The 26,939-nt window shown below is 40.1% G+C and overlaps 3 protein-coding genes across 3 annotated transcripts; 1 reads left to right on the plus strand and 2 right to left on the minus strand.

The window, feature by feature from the left end:
- Nucleotides 1-2,839: 2,839 nt before the first annotated feature.
- LOC149007304 (rop guanine nucleotide exchange factor 12-like) lies at nucleotides 2,840-5,187 on the plus strand. Its single transcript, XM_089165954.1, has 7 exons — nucleotides 2,840-3,125; nucleotides 3,233-3,349; nucleotides 3,527-3,684; nucleotides 3,774-3,848; nucleotides 3,950-4,216; nucleotides 4,316-4,636; nucleotides 4,741-5,187. Exons 1-7 carry the CDS (start codon nucleotides 2,840-2,842, stop codon nucleotides 5,185-5,187), a joined length of 1,671 nt encoding a protein of 556 aa, XP_089022080.1.
- Nucleotides 5,188-7,270: 2,083 nt separating this feature from the next.
- RPS17 (ribosomal protein S17) lies at nucleotides 7,271-7,951 on the minus strand. Its single transcript, XM_089165955.1, has one exon. The coding sequence runs from the start codon at nucleotides 7,895-7,897 to the stop codon at nucleotides 7,430-7,432; it is 468 nt and encodes a 155-aa protein (XP_089022081.1). The 5' UTR covers nucleotides 7,898-7,951; the 3' UTR covers nucleotides 7,271-7,429.
- Nucleotides 7,952-11,319: 3,368 nt separating this feature from the next.
- LOC149007306 (aspartate aminotransferase, cytoplasmic) lies at nucleotides 11,320-17,920 on the minus strand. The gene is made up of 12 exons (XM_089165913.1): nucleotides 17,660-17,920; nucleotides 15,877-15,948; nucleotides 15,411-15,472; nucleotides 15,249-15,332; nucleotides 14,889-14,988; nucleotides 14,681-14,801; nucleotides 14,231-14,394; nucleotides 13,626-13,763; nucleotides 13,300-13,421; nucleotides 12,541-12,635; nucleotides 12,121-12,241; nucleotides 11,320-11,638 (listed from the first exon to the last, which is right to left on the minus strand). Exons 1-12 carry the CDS (start codon nucleotides 17,867-17,869, stop codon nucleotides 11,554-11,556), a joined length of 1,374 nt encoding a protein of 457 aa, XP_089022039.1. The 5' UTR covers nucleotides 17,870-17,920; the 3' UTR covers nucleotides 11,320-11,553.
- Between the last annotated feature and the right edge of the window lie 9,019 nt (nucleotides 17,921-26,939).

Here is a 26,939-nt window from a genome sequence, read left to right on the forward strand (position 1 = left end):
AGCCACCAATTAGTCGACTAAAAATGCCCACCCAAAGAACCCATTAGAAATCGAGATCCAGAATAACTAAAACCATCGCCCCAAAACATGAAGTTCTAAACATGAATCCCAAACTCAACGAAAGAAGCTCCATGCCTCACCAACCAAATTCGAACAGATGAAAAGAAGAAGCAGATACTAAAGGAAAAAAGACTCAACAAAAGGAAAAAATCCCCAAACCTGAGACTACAAAGAAGGGTGCAATCGGACGGTCGGAAGGTACGGTTCGGTGCGTACCAACGAATATCGAAAACCAAACCGACCGGCATCAATCAAACGGATCGGTTCGATTACAAAACGGCGGCACGTTCGTATCGACGGAAAAACGGTTAAACACGGACTAGTCGGTACAATTTGGTACAAATGAACTATGCCACGTTATTAGTTCATTAGATCCTAATGAAATTGTGATCAACCAATCGATATAATATGAAATTAACATAGATAAAGCAAATAAATCTAATTAATAGAGGCAAAACAAGTAAATCTGAGAAGAGAAATGAATGATGAAACAAAAAATTAAAATAGGGAATTAGGGATAGGGAAAAGATTAAGTGTTTAATTGTAAAATTACAACAACCTAATGTGTACGGACAATTGCACAACGACCGATCAGATGAGTACCTAAACGGAACCGCACCAAGAAATTGAACGAATCAAGAACGGCGACGGTGCGGTTTAGACGGTGCGAACGGTAAACGGTTCGGCACACAATTGACACCCACTACAAAGGAGACCGTATAAATTTCGCCAAAAATTGAAGAAGAGATCACCACAACCAGAATCGAACCCAAAAATGAATGTAACAAAAGAGGCAAACAATTTATGAAATGAAAAAAAGGAAAAGACTAATTATGAAGCGAATCAGGAAGAGATCACCATAATTAGGCGGCGACTCAGCATTTCAACGGCAGCCGATGACGGCCGGTGCTCTGATTTCTCGGAATCATGCTTCCAAATGCATCGTTGAGAATGAAAGAGGGTGCTCCCAAATGGCGTCGGGGAGAATGAGGGAGGGTTTTGGCAGTCGGGTAAACAAAGGACTTTCTTTGTAAATAATATAAGTTAAACCCTTAAAATGCAAAAACAAAAAAAAACGAATCCCGCTCGATCAAACACGATGACAGGCACATCAAGCCGCAACAACGCCCAAAAAAACCTCGGTCTCGCCCCCCTCCACCCATCGGCTCTACATGAATCCGGATCATCACCTCCGTCGGGGAGCACTAACGGTTTTACCACCACAAAATTAGTGGGCCCCATAGCTGAAAAATATTTTAAAAAAAAAAAAATCCCACCACCCACCCCTGGCCCCCCCTGTATTTTGGGGTGGAAAAGCATGCTCCCCGACGGGGTCGCAGATCTAGACTCCTCTTACATGGTCACACTAACACCTTGAAGCGCCAGAAGCCCCTCAACATTCCATCACCTTAAATCTCAGCAATCTTTCAAAACTCCTCCATCTATTCCCTCTTCCTTTTACTAATTGTATCTCTCTAACCCATAATAGTTTTTTGTCTGCATAGCTAAGAGCAAAAATCCGTGTTTCCTTGACGGTTTTGACTTCATAATAGTGGTGGGTCTTACTTGAGAATAATAAAAAAATAATGAGAGATGAAAATCTTAATGACTCTCACGTGGAACCCACATTCTATTATGTGGTTGAAAACCGTAAGAAGAGCATATTGTTCTCCCTTGACGGGAAGGTGATTCAAACTCGTGATTGTACTGCCTATTGGAAACATTCTTACAAGTATGTATGCAAGTCAAACTTTGAATTTAAAAATTAATGATTGATGGATTGGCCACTTGGAACAAATGGTATCATTCCAAATGGTAAAATGATAGACAATCAAGAGGAAACTTAACCACTAAACGATAAAAAACCGTGCCCAAATAAAAAACATTTCCCAAAACTAATAAATAAAATAGAAAACCCGTATTAGAAAAAAAAAGCACAATTTATAATTATTTTTATTATTATTGACATAGAATTCTGATTATTTATTAATGCCTCTACATATTAGGGACTTGTCACAATGTTAGATTTCCTTTAATATCCATTTTTAGATCTTGTATCTAGTATTTCTAAATCAAAACTATAGAAAATCTTCTTTTCTTTTTTTTGGTAAGAAATAGAAAATCTTTGACATATCTCTCTATCTATTCCAACGTGCAGAGCACCAATTCATGCATGGGTAATTTTGTAATTCTCCATCAGCCGGCAGACATGGACATGTACCAGAGAGAGAGAGAGAAGGTAGTTATCCTCGCATGTCTCCGCGGGCTTTTAGGAATCATTGACTCTTCAAATGAGAACTTGAAGCTTCAAGCCTTCAACCTCCATGGATTTAAAACAAAATCAACCAAATATTCCTCTCATTATATTATCTCCTCTCTCTCACCACCTCACCTTTCTTTCTCAAACATGCACCCCACGTTCTATTTTTGTTGACAAAAGCAAAGAGAAAAACTACACAACCCTTCCTTGCTTCTAATTCACCTAATCAACCAAAACCAGAACAAAACAGCTTCTTCTCAACTCTCATTCTCTCTCTCTATTTCTCTTTCTATCTCTCTCATTTTCCTTCCATCATGGAGATGGGTTCTTTCTCTACCTCAATATTTCCCTCTTCAACATAGTCCTCTCTAATAACTAACAACTAAAACCACAATTTTGTCAGCTTTCTCTATCCATCTCTCTTTTTCTTTTTCAAACTGTATTTGCTCTTTCACATGTTCTGAGCTGCAATTTTCTTTCTGCTCTTGATTCTCACCACCCCTCTTGCTCGAACTCACGATGGTTCGAGCATTTGAACAAGATCATACAATTCAGAAATCCAGATCTTTTCACTTCAAAGGAATGTTTGATATGACAGGAAGACAGGCTCAGAGCCTTATTATTGAAAGTTACAAAGGAAGATCAATGGTGGATGATCCAGTTCAATTTCGAAGTCAGGGTTCAAATTCACCGGACCGACTGGAGAAGCAACAAATTGGGACTGCACTGAATCGATCATCTGATGCTGCTCCCAAGTCAAGATTAAGCAAGGAAGGTGGTCCACAAGGCAAAGACAGAAGTTCAGGTAAAACCAAATCAATTTGATTTGATTTGATTTTTATCTCCTACACCTTCTATAAAGAGATCAATCTTGATGTGCCTTGTGTTAATTCTACTGGGTTTGGGTTTCAGAAATTGAAATGATGAAAGAAAGGTTTGCTAAGCTTCTTTTGGGTGAAGATATGTCTGGTGGAGGAAAGGGTGTTTCATCAGCTCTAGCTTTGTCAAATGCCATTACCAACCTTGCAGGTTCTTAATTTCAACTTCTCCATTAAACTCTTTCTTAATTTGTTACAATAAACATAAGTATGAATGCATTACAGGGGTTCCATTAGATCAAATTTTGCTAAGCACTCAACTGGGAAGGAAATTTTCACGTTCAAGAAATTAATAGCTTGTGGATTTTCTTCTTTATAATTTATACAGCTTCTGTCTTCGGGGAACAAAGGAAATTGGAACCCATGGCTCCAGAAACGAAAGCGAAGTGGAGAAAAGAAATTGATTGGCTCTTATCTGTCACTGATCACATTGTTGAATTTGTCCCTGCACAACAACAAACCAAAGAAGGAGGACCAACTATGGAGGTGATAGACTTCTCCCTCACATTCTTCCTTTGATAAATTTTGCATTGTAAATTGTTTCTTCTCACATTGTTGATCTCTTGATCAAATAGATAATGGTAACACGCCAACGAACGGATCTGCACATGAATATCCCTGCCCTGAAGAAACTTGATGCCATGCTCATCGTAAGCACCTGATCTCTTTAAGATTTCAATGATGCTTAAAAGGCTAATTGGTGCTGATGGTTCCTTTCTTTTTCCCCTGTGGTTTCATGATTAACCAACAGGACTACCTGGATAACTTTAAAGACCAGAATGAGTTCTGGTATGTATCAAGGGACTCCGATGATGCTGAAAATGGAAATAGGCAGGATGACAAGTGGTGGCTACCCACTGTTAAGGTCCCAAAAGATGGGCTGTCTGGTGTATCAAGAAAATGGATACAGTTCCAAAAGGAATCTGTGAACCAAGTACTAAAAGCAGCAATGGCCATAAATGCTCAGGTTATATCGGAGATGGCAATTCCTGATAACTATATTGAGTCCCTGCCAAAGGTAAGAAGAACAAGAACCTATATTAGATTTATGTGGAGCATTTGTTTCCTTTTTCTACTTTTAACTCTTATTTATTTCGTTGCCTTATCTTGGTATTAGAATGGAAGAGCAAGTCTTGGGGACTCTATCTATAAGAGTATCACAGTTGAGTACTTTGATCCAGAGCAATTCCTCTCCTCTATGGATCTTTCGACGGAACACAAGATCCTAGACCTAAAGAACAGGATTGAAGCATCTATTGTAATTTGGAAGAGGAAAATGATCAACAAAGATGGAAAGTCTTCATGGGGTTCAGCAGTGAGCCTGGAAAAGAGGGAACTCTTTGAAGAGAGAGCAGAAAGCATTCTAGTACTTTTAAAGCAGAGGTTCCCCGGCATTCCACAATCATCACTTGACATAAGTAAAATTCAATTCAATCGGGTATGAACATAAAATCTAGTCATTTGTCTTGCTTGTTTTTTTCTATAAAAGTTCTACTTATGTATGTAAGCTGAAAGAGATATCTTGAATCCAAAATGCTACAGGATGTTGGACAGGCTGTTTTGGAGAGCTATTCAAGGATACTAGAAAGCTTGGCCTTCACAGTCATGTCGCGAATTGAAGATGTTCTCTATGCTGATTCCCTGGCTAAGGATCCATCACTGGCTGACTCAGACAGAAAACTTTCAGTTGATTCCTTGTCCACGGGGTCTGCAAAGTTTCCAGATCTTGAAGAAGAGATACAGAAGTTGAATTCCATTTCCACACCTACTTCAATGACATTATCAGATTTTATGGGTTGGCATTTTGATCAAGGAGAAGCTGAGGCAAAGAAGGATTCAACGGATGGTATAGAAGAAAGCTTGAAAGATGATGATGATGAAAAGCCCTTGATCAAACCTGCCAACATTAATATCCCCAACAGGAAAATGTCCTACATAGAGAAGCTTGAGATCTTGGGTGGCTTGAGAAGTCCAACAGCTCGTCATTAAACAGAAATGTAGAGCAAAAATAAGAAAAGAAAGAGAAAGAAGGAGAGTAATAGCAAAAGAAAGTGAAGGGAGCTTGAATTCCCAATGTAAATATTCAGACCCAGAAAAGAGTCTTTTAGACTCTAATTGCTTTTGTTACCATTTTCTTCCTATTGTAGATGATGCAGTTGGGTAAATGCTCTACTCTATATCCTAAATGGGTGTAATTGGTTCGTAGAGTTGTAGCAACTGATCACCTTTTATTCTGACCTCCATTTCAGAGTAAAGCATTGCTTCTTCTTAACTAGTTCTATATATTGGTTGAAGTAGGAGCCTCCCCAGTCTTTGCTATTTGGGACTGTTGAGTTGAAATATTAAAGGTACTGATTGTGCAACTGGATAGAAAAATTACTTATGGACTCTAAATGTAAGAGATGAACCGTTCTCGAAGGCTTCCACACAAACAAAATCCAGAGGGGAAATTTTCCTACACAGCTTTACCACAACATTTTTGCAGAGAAGTTGTTTCAATGACTTGACCTCAGGCTACAACTGTCCACCAACCATTGTGCCAAGGCCTGCCCCAAATGTAATTTAAGAACAAATGCTGTTTGTGCTGTTTGTTCAGGGGTTAAGTTGCACTTGTTCATCACAATTCTTTTTTTTTTTTGGGGGTAAAGTCGTCTCATCTTCAGACTTTTGGCCATCCACTTTGTCAGATCTTGAGTGAGTGGCAATATCATGAAAGAAGTGTTTGAAGCTTTTATATGGCAGAGCAACCTGCTTCACCTACTCTTGAGATCACTACTACAACAAATACCTACTTTCTTTCAGGGGAAAAACACCATAGAAATCTTTGATGGTAACTCCTAGTTAATTTCTATTGAATAGGATGTTTCTCCATGCTTAGAATTCTGATCTTCATTCCTAGGAACATCACTAAAGTAAAATTGCATGTACTTCCTAGGGATTTTTATTTGCGGCAGCAGCAGGCACGCTCTAGATTTGGCCACGTATTTAAAACAAGATCGGATGGTGTAAAATCAAAAGGCAGGGGTACATATCTAAATACGGAAATTTCTTTTGACATCAAAAGGTTTATATTTTTTAAAATTTACAAAATCACTCCATAACTCAACCTGATTCAATTCCCAAATTTCCCAAACCCTCCACTCCACATCTTCATCCAGCCATCATCGTCAATTTCAGCGAGCTCCTTGGAAGACAATGATTGCTATCAGTGTTGTTTATGCTCTCAAGAGGCAAGGCAGGAGTCTCTATGGAGTTAGGTGTTAGGGTTTCTAAGAAAATTTGGTTTTCATCTTTCCTTTTTGTAAATGGGTTCTTCAATTTGATTCTTTTTGTTCTAATTAGTGTTTCTTAACTCATTTTTTGAATTAGCTGTAGAAAGAGATGTCTTCACAGGTTTCTGTACTTGGAAATCCATGAAATTTGTATCCTTTCTAACATCGGTTCTGTATTTTCCTTATTTCATCTTGTTCACTTAAAAACCCAAACTGCAATGATGAGCAATTAAGGAAAAAAATGGTGAGGTTTAAACTCATCTACTGACAGGTACAGTGGATTGAAATGTGTGGTTTCTGGTTATAATATTGCAAAATGTTAAGAGAAGAAGGCTATCGAATTTCGGATCATCATTTCTGTTTTTTTTGGGGGGGATTTGATCTTGAAAATTCTTGTCAAGAAAGTGAAGGCTAGCTAGGTTTTATCAAAAAAAGAGAAAAGGCAAACCGTGCAAGAAAGAGTCGAAAAATCCTGCGATTAGGCTTTTGGATAGTCCAGATATCACATAACTAAGAAAAAGCCAAAACTTAGAACCAACTTCCAATACAGAAAATTCTCTTTACGCAGCAAAAGGTTCTCAAAGCTGAGACTTTACGTCATTAATCTTCAATTGAAAGCATCATGCCCCAAGTTCTTAGTGGCAATTAAGCAACCATAAAAATGGCAGTAGTGGCTGTTCCCCCTTCCCTTTCCCTCCAAGAGAAGCCGACTAGGGTTCATCAAAAGTGGTTCTGCTAAGCTGATTAATATAGAACAAACTCCAATTTTGTTTCCAATTACTAATCATTTCACAAGAAACTTGTTAAACGGAGAACAATTCCATTATGTCGATTAATTCATCCACAAAACCAGAATAATTTGGAAACTAAAACAGTCATAACCGAACCAGTTGAAGGAAGCATTGATAGGAAGTTCAATACAGTTGAGATACAAGAATCAAACGCGCAATCTTACTCATTTAAGTCTGCTGGGACTCCAAAGGGATACTAAGCTCTTTTGGCACATCTTCAATAGGTTTGGGACGATTCTTCGCAGTGACGGGAATAGCAATAAAGGCCTTGGTCTTGCTGATAGGTCTGCTGCTCTCAAGTTGAACATAATCACCAACCTTGAACTTGTTCTCAGGGTCGTGAGCCTGGAACTTCTTCTTCTTCCTTATCCTCCTCTTGTACTTGGGATGTGGGTAGAGACGCACCACCTCAACCGCAACAGTCTTATCATTGGTGGCGCAAACAACCCTTCCTTGCAGGGTTTTCATGGCACGAATTTGAGGAAGACATGGCGGAGATGGGTGTGAAGTCGAAACAGACGAAGAGGGCTTGTTGAGGTGCTGAATTGGTGAGGATCCATGAAGGAATGGAGAGCTGATGCTGAGAGACTTCAATTTTGGGAGTAGTAGAAATGACGAAGGCGAAGATAACAACATTCTGGACTAGCGATGGCTGTGCAAGGGAGTGATTTTGCTCTCTTCTGCTTGCACCTTATCTTTGTGGATGAGAAGGAACGATACGGACGGCTAACCGGCCGAGCGGGTCATGTGAGTTGAGATCGGCCATAGATGAGTTTATCCCAATCGACCGATTTGTCCCGTCCAATCAGTTAACCTAAGAGCAACACCTCTCTCTCTCTCTCATACATTTACAGTAAAATTTAACGGTCTCAAATCGGTATGGTGTTGGTACTTCAGTACCGTCAAGTTTTAAGGTATTGGTATTGAGTATCGTATCGGTCAGGTGATTTTAATAGACGTATCGAGTATTATATCGCTTTGGCTAATGTATTATAGTGTAATTCAATGGAGAGACGTATCGAGATGTATCGTATCGGTTGTGTCATATATGGATACGTATCGGCTAGTATCGTATGGTATCGTGGGATACTTTAAACCTTGGTTATATTATTTTCCCTCCAGTGTTTGGGTCATGATAATTGACTCCTTTGTGAGAGAGATATGTAGAACAATGCATCCTCAGTTGTTATTGCTTGCGAAAATGCATCCTCAGTTCTTATGGTGTAGCTTAGACTTAGATTATACCATGATTTACCTTATGCTTAGATTATTGTGTACTCTTTTTACTAAGGGTGTCAATCGGTACGGTTTCAGTAGACTACCAACTTTGAATACTGAAAACTAGAACCATACCGAATTTAAACGGTACGGTACGGTTTCGGTATTAAATCAGTACAAAAAAACGGTTTGAACACAGTATCTAGTGCGATACAATTTTGGTAGGAATGAACTTATGCCACTTTTGTTTTTAGTTCATTAAGAACCTAATGAAATTGTTATAAACCAATCAATGGAATTTGAAATTAACAGAGATAAAGGAAGTAAATCTAATTAATAGAGACAAAACAAGTAAATCTAAGAAGAGGAGTTAATGATGAAACGAAAAACTGAAATAGGGAATTAGGGATAGGGTAAATGTGAAGTGTTTTAATTGTAAAATTACAATTTATATCCCTTAATTTAGTATGGTATCAATTCGGTACGGTTTCGGTACGTACCGACGGTATGAGTACCCAAAACCGGAACCGTACCGAAGAAATTCGGTTTCGGCACGTACCATACCGAATTTTGAACGGTACGGTAAGGTACGGTTTTAGACGGCGCGGTTCGATACCCTTAAACGGTTTCCGTATGCAATTGACACCCTTACTTTTTACATTTCCATTTCAGTTATTATTGTTTTGAGCTAGAGAACGAGACGCAGTACAATATATCCTCAATCCTTTCCCAATGGATAGAATTGTAGGATAGAACTATACACCATTACCATTTAAACTCATATGCTGACGGGAGTAGTGAAAGATTGAAATGTGAGGTTTCTGGTTATAATACTGCGAAATGTTAAGAGAAGAAGGCTATCGAATTTCAGATCATCATTTCTGTTTATTTTTTGGGGGTTTGATCTTGAAAATTCTTGTCAAAAAAGCAAAGCCTAACTAGGTTTTATTAAAAAAGGAGAAAAGGCAAACTGTGCAAGAAAGAGCCGAAAAATCCTACGATTAGGCTTTTGGGTAGTCCTGCCGTCAAGTTTGGGATTGGAAGTTTGGGATTGGGTGAAGCGGGGGTTTAATTTTGTAAATTTGTAGAATAGTAAATCCTTGAATGTAAAAATAAAAATAATATTTACATATGTACCCCCCTTTTGATGTTACACCATCCGATCTTGTTTTGAATACGTTGCTAAATCTAAAGCATTGGTAGCAACAGGCAGCTGCTGCTGTAAATAAAAATCCCTCCTACTAGGCCTTCTCCAAGGCTCCTTAATGGGTATTTGTGGTTCTAGGACAATGAAAAGAACATACAAATGAGATGGGACTTTAGGCAGCGTGGACCTTGGACTTCTTCATCGTAGCCGAAGCCTTCCTTGAGAATGTTGTTAAGCTCCACGGAATTCCCAAATCACTAGTCAGTTGATCGACTGACCGTGACCCTCTATTTCTCAGTACATTTTGGCAAGAGCTTTTCCGACTCCAGGGGACCGTACTCACTATGTCTGCAGCATATCACCCTCAAAGCGACGGGCAAACAGAAGTGGTGAATAGAGGCTTGGAAATGTCCTTGAGGTGTTTCGTGAGCGAGCAACCTCACCTTTGGACTCAATACCTTCCATGGGCAGAGTTTTCTTACAACAATGCCTTTCACTCTGCAATACAAACAACCCCCTTTGAAGCCGTGTATGGACGACAACCTCCAGAAATCACACAATATATACTGAGTACAGCCATTAACAATGTGGTGGACAAAGAGTTACAAGACCGCAATCGGATTCTACGAGACTTAAAACTCCACCTTCGTCGCGCTCAACAAAGCATGCAACATCAGGCGAACAAACACCGTCAGGACCTTGAACTCCAACCTGGTGAGTGTGGGTTTATGTTCGTCTCCGTCCCTACCGGCAATCCTTCTGTGGCTATGCGCATCAACCAAAAATTGGGGAAACACTACTTCGGTCCCTATCAAATCCTGGCTCAAGTGGGAAAGGTTGCATACCGCCTATCTCTGCCCTCGAGTTCTCAAATCCATAATGTTTTTCACATTTCTACCCTGACGCCTTGTGTTGGACAGCTACCGCCACCAGCATCTCCACCGGCAAAAGCCTTGTCTGAAATCACTCCCGCTGCTATTTTACAGCACCGCCATATCCAATGCCATCACTCATCTATTCAGCAAGCTCTCAATCATTGGAAGGATTTTCCATTTGAAGAAGCCACCTGGGAAGATTGGGCGGTGCTCAAGCTTCAGTTTCCTTACCTAAACCTCGAGGACCAGGTTACACTTGCAGGAAAAGGTAATGTTACCCTCCAAAATGAAGCACAGAATTCACAGCAAGAGCTGGCACCTGACTGGTCCATCCAGCCAAGAGAGAGACACGTATCCATAAACTTCCATCAGAGAGTGACTTTATTGTCGGCAAACACAAAAGAGACTTCAAGAATTAATGGGGGTAATTGAGGAATTTACATACTAAAGGTTCATTCTAGAAGGTTTGCTTAACCGTTTACTGATGTATAAAAATCAGAAAAGGAAAATGAAAAGATATGGAAGAAATTAACCAATTCTCTATCTCTATCTCTCTGTTCTGACTCTTCTGAAATCTCTTCTTCTTCCTTCTTCTGTCTGCAAATAATTCTGTTCGTAACAATTCTCCAGGCTACTAGCAAGTCATAACATCCACAGTTTCTTGCTACGTGGATTGAAGATCAGGAGATTTCTAATGTTCTAATTCCTTCACTTCAATGAAAGATTTGTAAAACCAAGACTACCACATAAAGAAAATGGTTATGCCTTGCCAAGATTTCCCCCTAAACAAACTACACCCCAACCCCCAAAAAATAAAGAGAAGATTGCACACAAAGAATATGGTTCAACCAAAATTTCCATACAATGAATTTGGTCCACAATTCACTGGCTTCGACTGCATTCGTAGGATATCAGTCGCCACAAAATTTATGTCCAAGCAATTTAAGCTGGGGATATGATTATTACAAGTACGATAGGGTAAATTCTAAAAATAAATACTCAGCCATGGATGTAACAACAGATGAGCTTGCAACATAAAATCCAATATTAATTTAGCCCATACGGGTGACAGCTGCATGTATGGCATCTGCAAGATGGGGAACGGTCCTTGAGCTCAGACCTGCCATGCTAATTCTCCTGCAACATAATAAGAGAGCAACACAAATTATGAGAGACAACAGAGAGAGAGAGAGAAACAGAGACTGATACAAGACTTCAAAGTTTCACCATAAGTGAATTTTAGACTCCATATACCAAATCCCAGCATTTGAATAACCCAATAAGATGGTTCGAAGCTGGTGGGATCAATAACTCACTGAATTGCTGTTATAAACAGCTAAACCCTAAACCCTAACATAACAATTTAAGAATGAGATGTTTGAATTGAAGAAACGCCTGGTGTGAAAGGTTTAACCATAAACAAAAACCAGCAAAATTTACAAACAAGTATTGGGGATAATAAGCATGTTAAAAATATCTCTGTAAGAGTTATAGATTATAGAGGCCATTGGTTCATTAGACAACTTCCGACTCATATTTGAGTGAAAATTTTCGAAGGGATAATCTATATCCAAGAAGGATGCATTTAATGGACAAGTGTCCTGGAGAAAGAACTTTACCCGTCTGACGTCATGTAGATGTGATACTCTTTGGTCATGAAGGAAACTTGCTCTGAATTCAACCCTGTGAATGTAAACATTCCAATCTGTTTAATAATGTGACTCCAATCGCCTGGTGTACCTGCAGAGAGGCAAAAGAAACACCAAACAATCATGTAAGCTTTCACTGAGAATAATATTTTGTGCAACAGTTATTCTGTTATTGTAAATTGGATATATAAATCACCAAGTTCCTCACAGGATAATCTGAATCTATTCATTAATAAAGGCAGATCATTGCAACTGAATTGGGAACTTGATATTTGAATTCAATACATAAATGCTAAATTTTCAGCCATGACAAAATCTTAGGAAATCAAGATTAATAAAAACAAAATGAAACAAAAACAGGACACATAAGAAATGCAATGACTAGCTAACCTCTAGAACGTAGAGCATCAAATAGTTGCTGGCGCATGCTGATAATTCGGTCAGCCATTGCTTTCAACTCAATTGTCCATTCATGAAACATATCCCTGCAGTCAAACCACACAGACTGTTTTACCAGAAAGAAAAATGCACATAAGGAAAATATTAGTGACATAAAGCGTGAATAAATAAAAGCTTGTTTTACACCATCACCTTGCTCTAACTTTTTATTAGTTCTTTATTTTTAATTAATTATCGCCATTTGTGGAAGTGGACCTTGGCATATGGTAAAGTTTCTCCATGTGACCAAGAAGTCAGGGGTTTAAGTTTGGAAACAACCACTTTGCAAAAGCAGGGGTGAGACAGCATGCATTAAATTCCTCCCAGACCCTGCGGCGGAAGGAGCCTTGTGCACTGGGTACACCCTTCTGCCAAACCATAAAAGTTACATATACTATATGACCCAGTATTAGCATCTTTTATTTTATTCACCCTGAAAACAATTACAGTAGTTTTTTTTTTTTTTTTTGGGGGGGGGAGGGGTGTTGATTAATTGATTGATTAGATTGATTTGTAAATATCATAACTAGGGCATGAGACTACGGGTAGGGTGATGTATATTGGTTTCCTAATCCTCATTTCATTATTGGGAATGCAATAACTTAATCATAACAGAGAACTTGTTAATCTTATTTGCTTTGCCTATCATTTTTCCAGAACCTGGTATACTCAGGTTATATAATTCTCCTTGATGTGTAGCAGCATTTATACCTATCCTTGAGGACAGTAGCTACAATGGATGCACCATGGATAGGTGGATTCGAATACATAGGCCTGATAACAAGTTTCAGCTGGCTTTCAACCCTGCTTGCTACATCTGCTGTCCTGCAAACCTGCAGATTGGAAGACCTTTTAGATTCATAATATGAAAACAATAAGGTGGATAGCCTCAAGAATAATGATGTCACAATTTTCCTTTCAATTATTTTCCTACCAGAGAGTTAAAGTTCAACAGAAAACTACAATTTTACTCAAAAGAGAAATAAGCCACAGCCAATTTTAAATTGATAGATCAGTTGCTTGAAAAGTTTTCTTACAAAGCTGAGGGCACCAACACGCTCCCCATATAAACCCAAGTTCTTTGCATAGCTTTGAGCTGCAAGGCATTCACCACCATCTGCAACAAACATTCGAACAGGTTGTGCATCGGCATCCAAGCTTCCACTTGCAAACCCCTAGAATTTGAACAATGCACGTGGTAAGTTAGAATGGACATCCAATCTGAGATTGTCATGTTGTGCCTACACCCATGGAAAGAAGAAACCTACAATGTTTATACTAAATAACTAAAAGATGATGACTATATAGTGAATAAAAAGGGTAAATGCACAAGGATCCGGCTTTTGCAGAGAATTGGAAGGCTCATAAAGGAATGACTATGACATATGACTAAATAATGTAACTCTAAATGCATCACTTTATAAACTAAACAACTCGAATGTATCATCCAGAATGTAAATATATGACACCTGCATTGGCATCTTAAGACTTTGCACCATAACTGCCGTGACTACTGTGGACCAATTAGCCAGTTCAGACGATTGATTTTCCAGAAACATAATTTTGTTATGCAACTTTAATTTAAGGATCACAAGGGACTTGACAACCTGGACTATCATGGTTTTAGCTCAATCAAAGTTACCTGATAGGCACTATCAAAGAAAGGCAACAGCGATTTTGATCTCATCAGCTGCCTAATCTGCTCCCACTGGTCAAGGGTTGGATCAACACCAGTTGGATTGTGAGCACATGCATGAAGCAGCACTATTGCTCCCATTGGAGCAGAACCAAGATCTTCTAGAAGGCCTGGTTTCCACACAAAGAAATATCAAAACATCAACAAAACATCAGATGTAGAACACAAGATCCAAAGCTGAAACAGTAAAAGACAAATAAACAGAATTCAATGAGTAACCAAAAATGATTTGAAGAAATACAATTGAATATTCAGTGAAAAAAAAATCAGATTTTATTTTAATCTTGATATTTATACAGATAAGCAAATTACACATTACAGGGGTAAATGAAGATTCAGCAGTGTACGTCTGAAAGCTTTATAACAATATAAACCAACCATAAAAACAGCACAAACCTTGGAAGTTCAGTCCACGTGTAGCTGGGTCATAGTAGCGATAAGTCTTCACAGATAAACCAGCTATAGTGAAAACTTTTGGATGGTTTCCCCATGTAGGTAGTGGTATGTATATTGTGCGCTGATAAAAGGGTATTATTAAGTTGTAAGTTACACTGATCATCATCTAAGAGAAGAATTCAGGTTTGATGAACACGCAAACTCTTACCTGGTGATAATGTCTGGCCAGAAACTCAGCACCAACCCTGAGTGAACCAGTACCAGACAAGCACTGGACGGTAGTCACCCGGTTCTCTTGAATAGCAGGACTGTTACAAAAGCAGGAAAAAGTATCAAACTAAGTGCAATAAAGCAAAACATGTTCAATGAAAATCTCTCTGCCCCACCGGCCCACCCCCCCCCCCCTCTTAAAATCAACACAACAAATTAACAATAAAAAACATTAATCTTTTGGTTTATTGGCAATTCAAGAATTCTCTATCTTTGTCTACTTGCAAGGTTTTTAACTTCAAAATGTTTCTATATTACTGCAATTAAAATTCCAACTGAAAATACAAAATATTCTTACCTGTCAGAACCAAAAATAAGCTTAGCACTTAATTTATTGAAATCTGCCAATCCAGTAATTGGGAGGTACTCCTTAACACGGGACCTGATATTTGCACAAAGTTGTTCAGTAACCACTTCATTCAAAGTCAGAAACAGAGATAACAAAGGTTCAGTAACTTACTGGTCATTTACTAGAAGCTGCTCTGCACGTCTCACCACATTCAGAACAAGAGGTTTGCCTTCCTGTTAACATAATGTTCATTAATTAAAATACATTTGACTCAGAAATGACTAAACATTTCCAAAGTGAAACTACAGTGCCTGTCTGCCAGCGAATGTTGGGGGAGGGGATATGAGGGTAGTGTTGTTTGTGGATGTGAGAGAGAGATGTTCAGGCTTTGCCACAATAGTTATTTTGTATATCTTTGGTATGCCTCATAGGACTGAAGCATGGAACAAATAGCACCAGAAATGATAGAAGACAATTTGCAGCTGATGTTTGATAGCCCACAGACATTAACGTGAGATTGAGTTCAGAAGATGAATAGACATAAATATACATCCTTCTAGAATACAAATCCACAAAAATGTTTATATTTACATATTTGCCCCAAAAAAAAAGCCAAGCCATCAGTAACAACACCCACCTCTGTTCGATAAGCACCAACACCTAAATTCAACTTGACTGGGCTAGTATCTTTGTTATATGCAACAGTCACCTGAATGTTTGAAAAATTAAACTCATAATCAGTATAAGAAACAAGTAAAAGAAATCTGCATCAAGTTGTCAAACAGAAATAATGTTAAGCTAAGATTAGGAATCAATAGAGATGCTATATGAGCTAATAGGCATAAGGAAATAAAGAAAGCAGTGATTTGGGAGGGAGTGGAGTTGAATGGGATGTTGGACATTAATTGCAGTTTGGGGTTTCCATTATCCTTGTAGAATAGCAAACCACAACAACCCCCCCCTTTTCCCCTCCTCTGGAGGGAAGCACACATATATTAGACTAAAAGGCCAAACCAAGCAGAGTTTGTGGGGTTTGGATCTCTCTGGGCTCTCCCAATGAGTGTCCACTAATGATAGGATTAAGCCACGTGTAATATCCTAATCTAAGGGCTAGAATAAATCCATTGAGTGCCCTTGGATTAAAATATTACAGGTGGCTGAATCCTATAACTTATTCAGCACTCATTGTGAGATTCTCTCCAAAGAGAGGGAGCCAAATATGAGTGCAAGGAGGGGGAAGGGATAATTTTCCTACCCAGCCTTATCCTAACAATTTGTGCTGAGAGGCTATTTCAGTACTCGACCTCAGGCTGCAGCTGCAGTCCACCAACCATTGTGCCATGGCATGCCCCTTAGACATATTAGACCATAATCATTTTCTCTTAATAAACAAAATTAAAGAAGAAAAAAAACCTAGTTACAAAATTTGAAGGGCTTGCCTCGGCAGTACATCACCCCTATTACTCTAGATAGAACTTCCTCGCCATCTCTTCATCAGTTCATCTTCATCTTCCAAGTGCAATGAATATAAGAGCATACAATTAATAGAGTATGTTCTTGATTGCCATGTACCAGCACCTCAAAAGGATTTGGCACTTGGATTACATTTTCTTTAGCTTATAAGACTTCTTTCAACATACCGAAATAGTTTCACTAGTAGGGGATAAAGCTCATCGGCTGGACAGAGCATCCCAAGCCTACTTATTACATTTTCTTTAGCTTATAAGACTTCTTTCAACATACCGAAATAGTTTCACTAGTAGGGGATAAAGCTCATCTGCTGGACAGAGCATCCCAAGCCTACTTATTTCAAATTCATCTTATTATGATAAAGACACCAGTCACGCTTATCCCTCAAACTTCATCTTGCATGTTTTTACCGAAGAAATTAGAAGTTTCGTAGCATGGTTTTGCAGCGCCTCTTGGGTCAACGTAACAGCTTAAGAACTTCTCTTTTTACGTATACGCAATCCTCCTTTAAAAAAATGAAGGACGCAAAGATCGTAACTTTTAATATCAGGAAAACTCATCGTTTGATCACTATGATCGTGACGGAAGCTGAAATGTACACGTAACGAACTGCTACAAAATTCTCTTTCTTTTAGGATCGATCGAATAGAAATCTAAGCAGTCGAACTAAACCAATCGGAAATTATGTCGGCGATCAAGGAAGCTAAAAGCCACTACTCATCTCCGATTACCTAGACGAATTTCCACAGTTAACATAAAGCTCTTTTTTCCAGGAATCATATAAGCATAATAACTTTGTTGGGGAATTTTACAAACGATGTCAATTAAATCGAACGACAATAAATTAGGTACCTACGAGAATACGAAATATGGAAGCGAAACAAAGATAATAAACACAGAAAAACCAGTGAAGTCAATGTTGTGCAAGGAGAGGAAATCCAGACGCTTACCCCAAGGATCGGATCTTCAGGACCTCGAACAACGTTAGCAAACACAGAATCGCCATTGAAGGCAGCAGTAGGAGAAGAAGAGATGGTGTTTTGGGAATCCATGGAGGAAAGAATTGTTGAAGGATCTTCTGCAAGATGCCTCGCTAAAACACTTAACCTCCGATCAGTTGGTGAACCGTGGGCGCCGGATAAAGAAAACTGGGGGCGCATTTTAAACCTTTTTCTCCGTTAAATGGTTTTAAAGGACGTGCAGTTTCCCGTTAGGGGGATTTGAAACGTTTTTATATTGGGGCACTCTGTGCTGACGCGGCCTTCGGATGGGGCTCTTATCTGATTACGATAGGTGATGGTTAGAAAAGCACGTGGCTGTCACCCACTATCACCAGGAACACAATTCAAGAAAGCAACCTACGGCCACCATGGAGCATTTTAGAAATTTTGACTGTGAAGCTAACACGTGGCACAATGCAACTTTGGAACCTCTGAGAACGCTTTCCAAGGTGGTGTGAAATCGATTACGCAGTCGTCGGAAATTTATCCCGTCAATTTCCTTGTGAAAAAATGGACCATCCATTTCCTTATAAATGTATGACATGTACCCTAAAAATGTGTCAGAGTCAAAAAAATCTCAAATTTAGTCGCGTGGTGGGAAAAACTCCTAGGCTGTGAAAGAGTTTTTCAGATAGCTAGGATTAGCTCGAAATCGCCTACTAGCTCCCCGTCTAGCCTTCTCTTCCACACCATTCCGCCTAGTGGACGTCCACCAGGCAATCACAACTCCCAACCTACTGATTCTACCCACAACAATGCGGTAAATCCACTTGAACGACCATTATGAGCGAACCTCTTTAAGGGAGGGAAGGTTATAAATGGTGGTTCCATAGTACTATCATAAATTGAACCCACTGAAGATGATGAGATCATTGCAGACTGCATGCATTGATGATGAAGTTATAGCTGAGGAAGAACGATGGGGTTCTGCTCTCATTGGATATGTTTTCGGTGCAAAACCATCCTATACTAGCATGTTCAACTATGTAGATCTCCACTGGAAACATGCAGGAGGGGTGGTTGTTCACGGCCTCGACAATGGTATATTCGCATTTAGAGTTTAAGGAGAAGCAAGCAAGCAATCAAATAATGGTAGAAGGACCATGGTTGTTTGGCACCAAACCACTGGTACTATAACCATGGTCAGCCACTGGTTAAATGGAAAAAATGGAAGAAACTAAATTGCCCAATTCGTGTGTATGGCCTAAACCTTCTTCTATGGGGCCTGAAAACATTAGGACATTGCTAGCACAGTAGGTACTCCTTTTTGCGTTGATCAATTTTCCATGCGCAATGATCATCTTTTTTTTTTGTGCGATTATGTGTATCGGTAAAGGTGGTGAGAGGTTTACCTAGTAGTGTCACTATTCGCTGACAAGATGGCACAAAGTACCAGTAGCCTTTGGTCAACAAAATTTTGGACACTCAATCGAAGCATGTAGTCAAAATCAAACCCAACAAACCCCCCAATGCACCTGAGTAGCCAGTAACCGCAATGCAAATTGTTAAGGAATGGAAACGACCCAAGAGGCGTTGGTGGGGCAGGCATTCACAGATGGATCAATGGAGCATGAGGACTAAGAACACCATGAAAATGTTGATCCTAACGACACCAACAAGAGTAGGATTCGAGAACACAATCTGATTTGAGGCCACCCAATGCAAGGTCTCCCGCCTCCATTTACCAGTCTACAATGAAGTTCCACACTTGGAACGTGCACGGGATCACATACCCCGGTGAACTAAAAGCTGCTATGGATTGAGCTCTACAACAGAACTTAGCTTGCTTTGCTCTTATTGAAATTCATGTACATGCTACCCATTACGACTCTTGTTTACAGATGTTCAAAAATAGGTGGAATGGTGTGTCCAACCACAGTGAATCTACCAATGATAGAATATGGGTTCTTTGGGATATCAATCATAAAGTTTGAAGTCTTACTCTCCAACCCTCAGATTATTCACATGAGAATTACTATCAATTACTCGCAGCAAGAATTCTTAGCTTCTTTTATGTACAGGTTTAACTCTGTTGATGGTTGTGCAACTTTATGGACTACATTCCGACAAATTAACAACCCCTCTCTACCATGGGTATGTCTTGGTCATTATAATGCATACTTGTAAATCATTGATAAGCAATGAGGCAATATGCTTATTTTTCCAGAGATATCCAACCTTTCTGGAGTTATACCTGTGACTATGACCTAGTAGATCTTCGATGGAAGGACAGTTGCACATGAAGTAATTGTTCCAATGGTCTTCAAAGAATTATGTCAAAGCTAGGTTGAGTTCTCATTAATCCTACATGGACTAATACTTTCCCCTATGCATTAGCTCGCTTCCTTCATCCTAGTGTCTTCGACCACTCTCCAATGGTGATATGCCTAGGAGCAATGCCCACAACAAGAGGAAACACTTTTTATTTTATAACCATTGGGTCTCTATTTTGGGTTTTTCTCCCAATTGTAGCTGAAGCTTGGAGCAAGCCACAACGGGGTTCCCCCATTTGTGCCTTTCTCTTGAAATGTAAAGAAGTCAAGTATAAACTAAAGAGATGGAGCTGTGACACTTATTTTGATTTAAATGATCGATTTACTGCTCAACAGAATAAAGTCCATAACTTACAAAATCCCATAGCCTTTGGTCCTTTCACCGAAAATGACTTTCAAACTGAAAGAGAGGAAATAGAATAATTAAGAAGCCTAATGTTTGCAAGGGAATTTGAATACGAGCAAAAATCTTGAATCCGCTGGCTTTCAGAACATGATAATACACGGGTCTCTTTCATAATGCTATAAAAGAACGTCGTCATAAAAATTGTATCTCTTCCATCTCATACCGGGACCTGATCCATATTGAAACTGGGCTATTCTTTGAAATTTTATATTTAGGTACAGCTCCATTTTTGTGTGAAGATATAAAACTCTCATTTGAATGATCCTAAACCATGATGAGGCAGCATCTCTAACTGAACCAATTATTGACTTGGAGATTAAGCTAGTCGTTTTTACTATGGTTGACAACAGTTATCTTAGACCAGATGGCTTTGGCACATGTTTCTACAAAAGTTGGGATATTATCGGACATGACTTATGCACAGTAATAAATGATTTTATTAGAAAACCTTGGTTTTCTTGACCAGGTTAAACTTGCAAGGTTAACTCTCATTCCAAAAGGAGATGTTCAAAACACTTTTGGCGATTATCTTCCTATTGCAGTTTCCTCACTTCTGTACAGGTTCATCTCCAAAATCCTAGCCAACAGATTAAAGAGAGTTATGGATGGATACCTTGGTTGGTTCCAATCAATCATCTTTCATTGAAGGTTGCCAAATTTCTGAAAATATTCTTTTGGGCCAAGAACTATTATATGGGTACTGTGATGGTAAGGGGACGCCTAGACTTGCAACCAAGCTTGACATTATAAAAGCCTATGATTTTGTTCAATGGGATTTTCTCTTTACTCTCTTGAGAAAACTTAATTTCCCAAGCCTGTTTATCAACTTGGCACAACAATGGACAATAAACCCAGGGTACACAACTTTTGTTAGTGGAGCCTACTCTCCTCAGTTCACAGCCAACAAGGGTCTCCGCCAGGGATGTTCTATGTCCCCACTACTGTTTAATATTGTCCTTCAGGTCCTCACAGACAGGATAACTAGTGGTGCCTTAGATGGGAGGTTCGACTATCATCCTCACTTCAAATCACCCCAAATCACAACTGTTTCATTTGCAGATGGCTTTTTTATTTTTGGTGCTGCAATAATAAAAAACGCAATTCAAGGGGAAACTTTTAGGGGGTTTGGAAACAACGGGGGTACAAAAAAACCCAAAAAAAAAACCAAATTTTATTGGAATTCCCAATAATATATTTTTTTTTTTTAACAACCCCCCCCCCTCTTGGGGGGGGTTCCCCTTTTCCTTGTGGCGGCGCTCGCCGGCTGCTCTCCCCCCCCACCCGTCTCCCTCTCTTCCCTGGGGGGGGAAAGAGGGGGGTTTTTTTGGTTGGGTGGGCTGGTGTTTTCCCTGGGGCCCCTCTTTTTCCCTCCCCCCCCCACAAAAAAAATTTTTGGACAAAAAAAACATCAAAAGTAATTCAATTCAATTAATTGATGGGGAAAAAATTCCTTACGAATTCGCTTTCCCTTACTTGAAGTATTCACGAGCGGAAGTTTAGATCCACGTTCTCGTTCCACCACCAAAGGTTTACCGGCGAGATTCCTCAATCACAGGGAAAGGGAATAATATCCACAACCCAAATGCCGTGGATTAATGGAATGAAGATCAAATACTAGCAAAGAAGAAAATCTAAGCCTGCGATTCTAAGAGAGGGAGAGAGAGATGGAGCCGCCGTTTCTCAGAGATTCGCTCGTGCGAATGAGTTACTCCGTTACTTGCTCACTAATGCGGTGGTTACTAAAATATATAACCTATTTTGTAACCGCCCTAATAGTGAGTTTCCAATATTGCCCTTGGGCATTTAATTTATTAATCAAATCAATAAATTCCAACAGCTCCCACTTGCACAAGGGCAAGTGTTAATCTTTCAATGTGTCCCAGACACACTTGTATATCCCAGATATACACATTCAATCTCTCTGCTATGTATCCCAGATACATAGACCTCTTGTGTCCCAGACACACATGCATATCCCAGATATACATATATATTGATCTCTTCACTATGTATCCCAGATACATAGACCACCTGTGTCCCGAGACACTAATATCCACAATCATGCGGCAAAATGGGTTGTGCGACCGGTGATATACCGCACGCGTGAGCCCCAAACTAGAAACCTTCCCGAGAAGGCGAGAATGGCACATCACTCATAGAAACAAATCAAATAAGCATTAGTATAACACGGTGTCCTAGGTTTATTCAAACTCACCGGACTAAAGGTATCTCGATCCCTCACGAGAGATCACCTTCTTGTCCTTAAAATGTTCCTCTTTGTAACACATACGGTTGGCGCCCGACAAACACTTTTTAGGGTGCGGTTGAATCAAACCTTTCCTTTCGCCCCAGACCATCACTACACTCAGGATTGACTCCTTTCCGGTAGTGCCCCTTTAGGTCGAATCTATCATGACCATAGGTAACACCCCAAAGTAGCCACATCAACCCTTCGTTTCATGATGTCGTCGAAAGTCACTAAGAACACTAATGGACCATAAGGTCCAGGACTCACACAATGAGAGGAGCGGGGATCCATCCTCTCATTTCCAATGATCGCTAAGCACACATAGTATGATATATGTGCTATGGTGGAGCATTCTATATACAATAGAACGTATGTCCATCTCAACACCATACGGGTCTTAGTCTAGTCGCAACCCCTTGCGCCTAACCCGAGTTACTTTATTGTCGCCACCCTAGCGCCCACATAAAGTACTACTTTAGCTCCTATAGGCAACATGAATAGTGGGAACATTCATGTCGATTCTCTTCACAATAGAGAAACTCATCTTGATTCCAAATCAAGGCGACATCATGATTATGAATTGACCTACACAAAGTCATTCACAATCCGTCTCATCTCTGCTCGCCTCCAAGGCGCCGAGAGGCGAATGCTCGTGTGAGTGAGCCATTCTCTTGCCTATTGACATATGTTGTTTTATGCTAGAAGAAACACAATCCACGAGAAAGTGAATAATAAAAATCTGTTGGAATGAACTCATATTATTCATTAATAAGAAAGTCTCGGTACAAAAATAAGTCACAATCTCACGCAAGCCCAAGGATTTTACATGAGAAATAAAAACATCCTTGGCTATAGGTTTGGTAAGAGGGTCAGCTACCATCAAACTAGTAGATATGTGCTTAAGTACAACTTTCTTTCTTGATGTAATGTCTCTAACAAAGTGATATCTCAATTGTATATGTTTGGTCTTCCCATGATACTTGGGGTCCTTGACATAGCTAAGAGCTGCCGTACTATCCACGGTAGACAAGGGCAGCCTCTTTGGATGTCATCACAATCCCGAGTATGTCGAAGGAATCTCCTCAACCAAACAGCCTCTTGAACCGCAGCGGAGCATGCCACATACTCTGCTTCCATGGTCGAGAGGGATATACAAGCTTGCTTCTTGCTACACCACGAAATGGCCCCGCCATTCGGCAAGAAAGCATATCCGAGAGGTTGATTTGCGCTCATCGATGTCTCCAGCCCAGTCGGCATCACTATAGCCAACTAACCGCAAATCCGATCCTTGGTAACACAACATGTAGTTACTCGTTCCTCTGAGATATCTCAATATCCTCTTGGCTGCTTTCAGTGCTCTATGCACGGGTTTGATTGGTATCGACTAACCAAACCCCTTTGCATAACAAATATCCGGCCTAGTACACATCATAGCGTACATAAGGCTACCCTTTGCCTTTGGAATATGGAACTCTTTCCATCTTGGTTTTCTCCTCTGGAGTCTTAGGACCCATATCAAGGCTCAAATGCAAACCCTTCTCCTTTGGAGTATCAATTGGTTTGCGGTTGTGCATCTCGGTATCTCGTCAAGACATTGTCAATATAGGTCTCTTGAGATAAACCCGGTAATCTCTTTTGCCTATTTACGACAATCTTGACACCAAGCACATAGCTTGCTTCACCCATGTCCTTCATATCAAATACGGAGGACAACCATTTCTTAATGGTTTCCAATAGCTCCTTGCTATTGCTAGCCATAAGTATGTCATCTACGTACGGTGTCGGAATGACATAATTATTATCGGATCTCTTGGTGTAAACACGGTGGTCTTCCTCAAGCATGGAAAAACCATTTTCCATCATAGCTTAGTGGAAGCGCACATTCCTTGTCTAGATGCTTGCTTTAAGCCATATATGGACTTCTTAAGCTTGCACACTTTGCGCTCAAGTCCATGTGCTTCAAAGCCTTGAGGTTGATCCATATAGATCTCTTCCTCAAGTTCTCCATTGAGAAAAGCAGTTTTTACATCCATCGATAAAGCTCCAAGTCCAAGCTGAGCAACAATGGCTAGTATGAGGCGAATTGAGGCAAACCTAACCACGGGGGAAAAAGTTTCCTCATAATCAACGCCCTCTCGTTGGGTGTAGCCCTTAGCCACTAAACGAGCCTTGAATCTCTCAATAGATCCATCCGCCTTTCTTTTGATCTTGAGAACCCACTTGTTCCCAATCGCCTTTCGGCTTGGCGGCAAGTCAACCAAGTCCCAGACATGATTAACTTTCATCGACTCCAACTCTTCCTTTATTGCTTTTAACCATTCCTTTGAGCTTGACCCCGCAAGAGCTTCCTGCACGCTCTTTGGTTCATGCTCATCGACTGAAATCATCTCACGGTCGATCTCTTCGGGAGTTACCATGTAGGCTTCATCCTCTATGTCGAAACGTCGACGAGGAACTAGCCCGCGCCTACTACGGCGCAAGTGCATGTCGGTTGCTCACCGTCTAAGGTAGCTATCACATCTGCACTCCCACTCCCACTAGGATCTTCTGGATGAACCCCAGGTTCATTATCCTGAATCTGAATCCCTGGAGTGACAAGACCACTATCTTGTATCTCAAAGAATTCCGATGATTCTTTGTTAACTCCTGAAAGAGATGGAAAATCATTCTCCAAGAATGTTGCATCCCTAGACTCAAGTTCCGTTCTCCTCTCACTCTCATCTAGTCCAATGAAGACATGGCCCTTTGAGGGTTCGGAATATCTCACAAAGATACACTTTCTTCCTCTGGGTCCAAGCTTTCCATATTGGTGAGAAGTAGAGTGAACATATGCTTTGCACATCCCCATGCGCGCAAGTAACTCAAATCTGGCTTCCTTCCGGTCCACAACTCATATGGTGTGGAAGGAACCGATTTGGTTGGAACTCTGTTGAGGATATAGGCCGCGATCGGCAAAGCATCTCCCCAATAAGAGATGGGTAGATTTGCCTGCGCCATCATGGATCTCACCATGTCTAGCAAGGTTCTATTCCTCCTCTCGGCAACCCCATTTTCTTTGTGGAGTCCCTGGAATAGTGAGTTGTCTAGATATCCCCTTTTCATCACATAACCCTTTGAACATATCGGAGAGATACTCTCTACCTCTATCCGTTCTAAGAGTTTTAATCCTTTTATCTAAGCGATTCTCAACCAAGCTCATGAATTTCTTAAAACATTCCAGAGCTTCGACTTATGAGAAATTAGATAAATGTGACCATACCTTGTATAGTCATCTATGAATGTGATGAAATATGTTTGTCCTTTTCTAGTATGCACATTCATGGGTCCACACACATCCGAATGGATAAGTTCTAAAGGAAGAGAGGCTCTCAAAGCCTTTTTAAATGGTTTTCTAGTTGCTTTTCTGCTAGACATGACTCACGAGGTTGGCAAATCGAGATAGTGAACCTTGGCCTAAGAGACCTTCTCTTGCCAACTTTGTTCATCCTATCTAAGCCAATATGTCCTAGTCTAGCATGCCACAAATTAGAATCAATACACACGGTATTTTGGCAAACAAAAGCATTACTAGAATTAAATGAATAATCAATTGTATCCAATACAATGAAACCATTATCAAGAAAACCATAACCATAAACTGTATCACCCGAGATACAAAACCAAAGAATTGTTTTCAAATACAATTCTAAAACCATGTCTTAAAAGATAAATAACGAAACAAGATTTCGCCGAATGTCGGAGCATACGACACATCATGGAGTAACGACGTCGGCCACCTCGCAAAACTAATTTGCATGTGCCAATGCCATGAACCTCCACGCTTGAGCTGTTCCCCATCGTTATCCTTTTGCTTCCTCTTGGAATACGACGGTATTCCACGAAGCTCGAGCGTTCCCTTGTTATGTGTTACATGCTTTGAATCAACAATCCACAAAGGATTTAGTTCAGCAAGCATAGTAGAACTTGTTACATAACAAGATGAGGTATAACACACAGTACATACCTCTTGCTCGGTGCAATCACGAGCAAAATGACCGGGCTTTCGGCACTTGAAGCAAATCAAAGCTGATTTCTTCTTGCCGGCACTAGTCCCCCTTGAACGCTTGGGCCCACTCTTGTTTTTGTTCCCACCCTGGTTACTTTGCTTGGACCGCTGAGGTTGAGCTTTCTCTCTCTTGCGCTTGAAGCCTGCACCCTTACTAGTGCTAGCTTCAGCGGCAAACACATCGTTTGAGGGGTATCGGCCAACATCCGATCCTCATCAAGCTCAAGGTGCTTGGCGGCTTGATCGAAAGTCTTGAC

The sequence above is a fragment of the Hakea prostrata genome, chromosome 8, assembly GCF_041222555.1.
Source record: "Hakea prostrata isolate BN-2017 chromosome 8, UWA_Hpros_2, whole genome shotgun sequence".
Taxonomy (NCBI): domain Eukaryota; kingdom Viridiplantae; phylum Streptophyta; class Magnoliopsida; order Proteales; family Proteaceae; genus Hakea; species Hakea prostrata.

Excerpts from the sequence above, each read along its gene's own strand:
- RPS17 (XM_089165955.1), bottom strand. The coding sequence starts at position 7,897 with ATGTTGTTATCTTCGCCTTCGTCATTTCTACTACTCCCAAAATTGAAG.
- LOC149007304 (XM_089165954.1), top strand. The coding sequence starts at position 2,840 with ATGGTTCGAGCATTTGAACAAGATCATACAATTCAGAAATCCAGATCT. Across the intron at positions 3,350-3,526 it reads TGCCATTACCAACCTTGCAG|CTTCTGTCTTCGGGGAACAA; the intron begins GTTCTTAATTTC and ends TAATTTATACAG. Across the intron at positions 4,637-4,740 it reads GTAAAATTCAATTCAATCGG|GATGTTGGACAGGCTGTTTT; the intron begins GTATGAACATAA and ends AAAATGCTACAG.
- LOC149007306 (XM_089165913.1), bottom strand. The coding sequence starts at position 17,869 with ATGCGCCCCCAGTTTTCTTTATCCGGCGCCCACGGTTCACCAACTGAT. Across the intron at positions 15,333-15,410 it reads CAGCTTCTAGTAAATGACCA|GTCCCGTGTTAAGGAGTACC; the intron begins GTAAGTTACTGA and ends TGCAAATATCAG. Across the intron at positions 13,422-13,625 it reads GTGTTGGTGCCCTCAGCTTT|GTTTGCAGGACAGCAGATGT; the intron begins GTAAGAAAACTT and ends TCCAATCTGCAG.